This window comes from Engraulis encrasicolus, chromosome 16, assembly GCF_034702125.1.
Source record: "Engraulis encrasicolus isolate BLACKSEA-1 chromosome 16, IST_EnEncr_1.0, whole genome shotgun sequence".
NCBI lineage: Eukaryota > Metazoa > Chordata > Actinopteri > Clupeiformes > Engraulidae > Engraulis > Engraulis encrasicolus.
In genome coordinates this window covers 49,621,521-49,629,489 of record NC_085872.1, presented here as the reverse complement: position 1 = coordinate 49,629,489, position 7,969 = coordinate 49,621,521, and the positions used below count along the sequence as shown (strand labels likewise).

General features: G+C 38.6%; 1 protein-coding gene across 1 annotated transcript; it reads right to left on the bottom strand.

Moving 5' to 3' along the window:
• Positions 1-3,005: 3,005 nt before the first annotated feature.
• On the bottom strand, positions 3,006-5,046 carry LOC134466140 (uncharacterized). The gene is made up of 5 exons (XM_063220034.1): positions 5,041-5,046; positions 4,087-4,416; positions 3,827-3,989; positions 3,574-3,698; positions 3,006-3,323 (listed from the first exon to the last, which is right to left on the bottom strand). The coding sequence occupies exons 1-5, from the start codon at positions 5,044-5,046 to the stop codon at positions 3,006-3,008; spliced, it is 942 nt and encodes a 313-aa protein (XP_063076104.1).
• Between the last annotated feature and the right edge of the window lie 2,923 nt (positions 5,047-7,969).

The window sequence follows — 7,969 nt, the reverse complement described above, 5'->3', positions numbered from 1 at the left end:
TCTCACCCTCTCTCGCTCACACACACACGCGCGACGTAATTCTCTGCACTCTGCACTCTTCGCAAGACACTTGACTCGTCTTATTGGATACCATCCACACTTGTAAGCTAGATAGCCAATAGTTTCGATTGTGCTGCTTGGACTGGATGTATTTAAACTGTTAACATTTAGGCTGCATTAAAGCATCCACACGTTTCAACTTTCACGTTGTGCGATGGGTGGAGACAAGTTGGGAATCGCTATAAGTTAGAGATTTTTTTTAAACATGGGCTGGCAAGATGTAAATTGCCTGCACTGCTTGAAAAAGACGATCGACTACACAGCAAAAATGAAAGTGTGAAATTAACACCCAGGGTGTTAAATTTAACACCGCTTTAGATTATATATGTGACCACACTTTCTAGTGTTAAATTAACAATTTTAAAAGTGTTAAAATGTTAACACTACTTTTTAGTTGATTTTACACCATATGTTGTTAAAAAGTCACACCACAAAACACTTCAAAGTGTGGAATCCACACTACACCAGTGTTGATGTTAAATTACAGTGTTAAAACTAACACGTTTCTCTTAACACCAACACCAGTGTAGTGTGAATTCCACACTATGAAGTGTTGTGTGTTTTCTTTTTAACAACAAAGGGTGTCAAATTAACTAAAACTTGGTGTTGTTTTTAACAATAAAGGGTGTTGAACCAACTAAAAGTCAGTCTTATTTTTAACAACAAAGAGTGCTGTTCTAACTAAAAGTAGGTGTTATTTTTAACAGCTTAGAGTGTTGAAACAACTAACAGTCAATGTTATTTCAACAACAAAGAGTGTCAAATCAACTACAAGTTGGTGTTCATTTTAACAACCGAGTGTTGAACCAACTAAGACTGGGTGTTATTTTTAACAACAAAGAGTGTCAAACCAACTAAAAGTTGGTGTTATTTTTAACAACAAAGAGTGTTGAACCAACTAAAAGTTGGTGTTAATGAAGACATGTGTGGTGCAGCCCACCAATGAAAACGCAACAAGCACAAAATGTATATGCCAACCTTTGTATTGAAAAGATAATTTCAAAGCACGAGTCATACAAAACAGCAGTATGGCACAAGATAAATCATGTCGTCATCGGCAGATGAAAACTGGTGATCATAAGGCCGTAAATAAGTCCGGTCAGACAAGAAAATGACAGCAAACTTATCTAGCTCATTTCTAAATGCATGAAGGTGATTATCAAAATACACAGTATGACCATCTGTGGTGAGTAGAAACGTTTCATCGTCCTTGATGATTATCTTGCCAATCTTTCTGAACACAGGCATTTTGATTTTCTGTGCTTACAAACATTCCAGTACGGTACTCAGTTCCATAGTTTGTGAGCGGCAGGGCAATGAAGCCTTGTTGAAAAAGCAACAAGCATAAGGCCGTAAATAAGTCCGGTCAGACAAGAAAATGACAGTAAACTTATATAGCTCCTCATTTCTAAATGCATGAAGGTGATTATCAAAATACACAGTATGACCATCTGTGGTGAGTAGAAACGTTTCATCATCCTTGATGATTATCTTGCCAATCTTTCTGAACACATGTGCAATGTCTTTTGTACACAGTGTATGGCTAACATACGATTATATTATTTATATTTCAAACTTGACAAACAACTTCTATAGAGAGCATGAGTAAACAAATGTTTGAAAAGTGGAGCACAAAGAACATACTCCACTGGATTCACTGTGACTGTGCTCATACAGTGGGTACAAAAGACATTTGCTGAAAACACATAGGTGGAATATTAATGCTATTTGCAATATTGTTCATGTCAACACTGACATTGGTATCTGTGGCGACCTGCCTACTTGTATTTCAGCAGTCAGCATATACAGCTCCAGGCCACATTATTGGAAGATCATGAAAAAGTTGATTTCCAAAATTCCATCAATAATGTTATACTTAATGGATTAGATTCATTGCTGGAAGGCCAAAATATGTAAAAATAAACAAACAAAATATATATACACCGGTATATGAATTGAGGATTTCACATTATTAAATGTAATAAAATCCTCATTCTGATTGATCTGGTAACCCACACTCCACTCTTCAACATACCCCATAGATTTCCATGCCACGTTTTGGGGTTTAGGCAGTATGGTCATTCTAACACCAGCTTGGTGTAGAAGTTGAACAATGAGTCACCGTAGGCCACTGCAAATACGTAGTGGGATTTGAACAGTTCATCAAAGGCAGCCACAGCAGTGTGTGCCATGCATGGCGAGGCCTTCTGATCGAGTACAATGTAATACTTCTGGATTTCGGACTTGATTGTCCCCACCATTTGGTGAGTTACAATGTCCATACCACCAAAGTACCGAAACACGGCATGGAAATACACGGGGTATACTGAAGAGTGAAGTGTGGGTCACCAGATCAAACAAACAAAAACAGCTGACAGCAAAGCATCAAGTGTATCTGGTCTTCCATAACTCCCATGCAATGCCTCTGCCATCGACTTCAATGTTAAGTGCATCATGGCAATAATTAAGAAAAAAAAGAGAGTCCTAACCAAGTATGGAACATTGACATAGTATGAAGAAAATACAAAATTTCAACAGATTTGATGTGAGCCAAATGTTTTTTTTTCTTAAGAAAAGCTGGGCTGAGCTGGAAGGCCAAGATGTGTAAACATAAACAAATGGATGATTTGAATAGTTCTAACATTATTGATTAAATCAAATCAATTTTTCATGATATTCTAATAATATGGCCTGGAGCTGTAGTGGCAATCCAGATGCTCGTGCTTCGGCAATACGAGCGGTACACATATCAACCAAAAACTCCTTTTAGGGAGTGCCACAATGCTAACTGCTTAACAACAGGCAGTTCGTCACAGCTCCCAATGATACTGCTCTCCACATTTCAAACCTAAAGAACGACTTGAATAGAGAGCATGAGTAAACTTTAAATGCTTAAAAGTGTCAAACTATCTTTGGGGGTGTCTTGCAAATGTAACCTCAACATTCTAAGTGCTGTCGATTCTTGCTCGTATTTCCTTCACCCTTGGACTCTCCTTTGCCGTTGCTACATCAATGCCGTAGACGGTTGTTTGCAGGAATGTGTAGAAGTTGAACAATGCGTCGTCGTAGGCCACTGCAAACACGAAGTGGGATTTGAACAGTTCATCAAAGGCAGCCACAGCAGTGTGTGCCATGCATGGCAAGGCCTTCTGGTCGAGCACAATGTAATACTTCTGAATTTTGGACTTGTTTTCTCCAACGCAGAGCAGGAAGGGCTGGGTAGCTGCAACATCCTGAAGGTAGGTCGTCATGCTTGTCCCCACCTAAGTTCAAGGGAGGAAACAAACTCGTCACTTAACTGGCTAAATAAGTATCCACATTGCTGCTACTGCTACTTGGTTGTTTGTAGTTGTTACACACACACACATGGTTGGGCCCTGGGAGAAAGTGATTTGAAAGGGCTTCCATCTTATACTAGGCAATGGGAACACACACACACACACACACACACACACACACACACACACACACACACACACACACACCTTTGACAGAGTAATAAGAAAGGCATACCTTCATGAAATTGATGACATGGGCAACAGCGTCTGCGGCACTCATTTTACCATGCGCTTTTCCTTTCGCGGTTGGAGGCAAGAGATGAAGGAGCAAGAGTATGGCTGCCAGGTCACCATCCCACCCTAGTAGATACAACAACACATAACATAAGCCATAAAGTTATAAACTCCTGTTTCAACCCCCCCCCCCCTCCAAAAAAAAAAACCCACAACAAAACACCCAACAACTACAACCATCCAAGCACACTTACCATCATTGGAGGCCTCCTGAGCAGAAAGAAGATCATCCAGATGAGGACCAGGGCGAAGGCCTTTGCAGACAGTGATGATCCGGGGCTTGTAGAATGTTGGCCATTTGGAAACGAACTTGCCAGATACATTTTCCCCAAACAGCAGTGTGAAGTCTTGGTCAATCTTAAAAACACAAAGAATATCTGATCAGGAACAAGATAGACTTGTAAATTACAATACTACTAGTACATAGCAGTTCATGTTTGCCTCAAATACTTACCAAGCCTGGGGTATCTAAGAAGCGTGGGAAGTGATCTAAGATGAGTGAGGATTGAGCTGGATCATGCAGCAACTCTTGTCGATGTTTGAATGTTGCCTTCATTTTCCCCTTCACCGTTGCTTGGTCCGTTGTATGCTTCATCATGGACATTGCTTCATTACACTCCTCCCCCAACAGCTGCTCAGATGATGAAGTCTCACGCAGGCTCTTCGGGCCTCCTTGTTGACCAGGCTTGGACCTCTTCTTGAAGTCGCTTGAAGTAGTGCGTTGAACAGTTTTCAATCTGTAGGCCAGGTAACCCTGCCCACTGCGAGGATCGTAGTAAGGCTCCTGGCAGACAAGAAAAGTGACAAGGCATACAGTGCACATCGATTATTAGTACATGCCATTTCCAAAATGTGCATAGAGTAACATCTGTTGAACTTAAAAAAGAAAAGTAAGGTTAATAGTACAATTGAAATGAAATATTGTTCCATTTTTGTGAAATTATAGTGTGCACAGGACCAGGGAATACTCCCCTGTGTTACAATCCAGGAGCAGGGGTGTCACACTCAAATTGACTGATAAAAAAAAAAAAAAGCTTTGTCTAACACGTTGCCAGAGAAAACCTGGAACGAAGTATTAATTATTTTTATACTTATATTCAAAGTGACATTTCACACAGTCTTTCCAATCATATGGTAGTTCAAATGTTCTGCACATATTGTGTTTCTTTCTGTGAAATTCAACTTCTCAATATTGACGGCATCCATGCAACTTCAAACCAACTCAGTGCCACTACCATTCTTGACTGTAAGCCGTAAAGAACCTTTCTTTGTCCTTCGTTAGCACCACACAAAGCACTATCTTTAACAAATTTGTTGGTTTCAACACAACACTTAAACGTTTAAATGCCGTCAAGCATGTGTAGTTGTAGCCAATTAAGTAGTACAAAGAGAAGAGTCCCATGCTTACAATCATGGTGGTGGGGTTGTCATGGTTTTGGGCTGCATGAATACTGTTCTTGTTGGAAAGCTGAATTTCACCCAAAGAAATATGTGTGTGTGAACATGTACAATGACTACTGAAGCAGATTATGATTATTTCAACATGGGGGTATACTGCCCTACAAAGGCTAAGCGCAGTAACTACGCCACCATTGAAACTGAGAAAAATGACCTTAAAGTTTTCCTACTGGCCAGCCAAGCAGGTTGCAGGTACAACAGTGGTGATGCTTTTAAATAATGCATTTATAGGAAGGAATTTTTTATAGAAAAAGAAAAGTTTAAAAAATATGACCTTTGACCTCAAAAAAGTAGAAAAATCGTAGATACTGCACTTAGCCTTTGTATAACGTGACTAATTAGAACACTATTCCAAAGGCTAAGTGCAGTATCTACAATTTAGCTATGTTCTGAACATAACATTTTTGAATTACTTAAGCGTCTTTATTTGATTTTTATTGGTTTGTGGTTTGTTATAATTGGGTGATGTATTTAAATTGCACATTAGCTTCAGTAATCTATTTTTTATTATTTTTAAAATGTCATATTGCACAGTTTCATGTGAAATATGATATGAAAGCCTATACAAATAAATTACTTTACAATTACAATACACACTTTTAAGCATTTGGGATGGTGTTCTTTGTTATATTTGGTTTTCTAATGGCATTGATATCACTGGACATGCAGAACACAAATACACACAACCATTTGGGTGTCAACTTTAACCCATTTTAGCCTATGCCCTTTTTGGGAAAAGGTGCCCTCTGCCTATTAAAACTTAAACATCACCCTTGGCCGATGCCCGATACGGAGAAGCCGATATTCAGGGCCGATAAAAATGACAAAAATCAGTATCAGTAAAAAAAAATCCTATATCATCACCTTTTCATCACACCATAACGTGAATAACAGGAAAATAACTGTCATGTACAAAGCACACTGAGGAACTAGTTTTTCAAGTGTCTGTAGCCTACACAGTATTATATCGACCTTAAAAGGAATACATGACACATTCAAAGGTGGCTTGACAGTGGTACAATAACATAGAACTTGACTGTAAATTAGGAAAATGTTGGGGATGACCCCAAGATTATAATGGGTGTAAATATTTAGGCCTATTTTTTCACCTGTATACTTTACTTGATTTACTAGGGCCTTTGGACTAAGCCCATTTCACTAAATAAATCAATCAACTAAATAACAATAACAAAACAAAATAACAAACCAAAGAAATGCAAACAAAATACATAGACAACTAAAACCATTTCCTTAAACCAACCCCCTTATTTTCATATTATAACATGGGCCTACATTGCAAAGAATCCCATTGAAAACACCCCTGTCCAAAATGGTTTGGTCCATCAAACTGCAGACACCCCCTCTATTTTACTCTGATTGGAACATTTTGTTGCTGAATGAGGAAGTGATAGCATGCCGGTGACCTGGTTATGTTACAGAAATGTTTTACAGTATTTCTAACCAAATAAACGTCTATGACTTCAAATAGCCAGTTTGCAAGTTATGTTTGTTACTCATTAGAGATCGCTAAACAGATGGAAGTTGATAAATGAATGACGCTACGAAATGCACGTTTTGAAACGCGGTGGAAATGAAACACTGAAACATGCTGGTAGGCACTCGTTACAACGCTAGTTCTAGGTAAAAGTTATGGCAAATGGGGGTGACAAATGACAGAACAATGAACCAGAGAAATAACGGCTGGAACGGCTGGTTGATTGCTCAACTTATGCAGTCTGTGCAGTCTGTGCTTGAAATCTGAGGGCAGGGATTAAAGTAAAAAAAAATCCTGAGCCTGAACTTTTTGGTGCGTCCACGCGACCCTATTCGATACACGGTGAAACGAGAATTTCATTGCTTTTTAAGCTTAGTATTTACACTTATGTTTGTCTTATTTATCTTATTCTGATGTGGGTGCCATGTCAGGGTCAAAATGACTTTTGCAACTCGAATAGGGCCTACCAAGGAGACCAAAAGGGTGTAGCGATAATAATTATTACATAATTACATACTTATTATGCATAATATTGTAGTTACATAGGCCATTTCATCACAAAAGCATGAGAAAAGTATGTGTAGCAGAATATGACCAACAAAGATTGAAATACCATGACATGTTAGATACATAACAGAGGTAATAGCATAATCTTTGGTTACTTAGGCCTAAGTGTTTAATCCTGCCTTTAAAAAAAAGAAAATGCAAATGCCTGGACATGGCTGAATTATAATGCAAAATACCTTTAGTTTTAACGAATTACAAATGCAAATAAACTTAATTCATTAATGTCATTTTGGTGGCTACTATGGACTAGATGTTGTCTGTGTCTGTAGATAGATGGGTTCTAGGTTTCTCAGCTGTACAGTCAGTCTGAATAGAGCCTTGGATAGATCTAGCTCTAGGTCAGAATTTGTAGTGCCTGCCCTGTAAATATTTTGGCTACTCTCCTATTGGGCTATTCTCAGAAAAAAAGACTGTCTTGCTTCATCATCAAGCTCAAGTTGTTCTGTCCATCACCATATAGCAGTATTATTTTTAGCCTCCAATCAATGACTAGAATTCCACTGAAAACTAAAGCCCTTTAACAGATTGTTAAAAGCCATCAACAAGCCATTAGGCCTATGTGACATATTATTTAACGATCTCACAATCATCATGAAAACGGCAACTTGAGATGTAGACTAAAAACGTGCCAATGACAGGAATTATACACCCAACAACCAAACCTGTATTATACTACAGCTAGTGGGATGAAACTTGCTGCTGTCTGCATGCAGACTGCCATCTTGCTAGGCGCTATTTGAGTCACTTTTAAGTTGAACACAGCGCCAATGTCAATACTTTTGCATTGATTTTTCCATCGGAGATAATATCAGTTAAT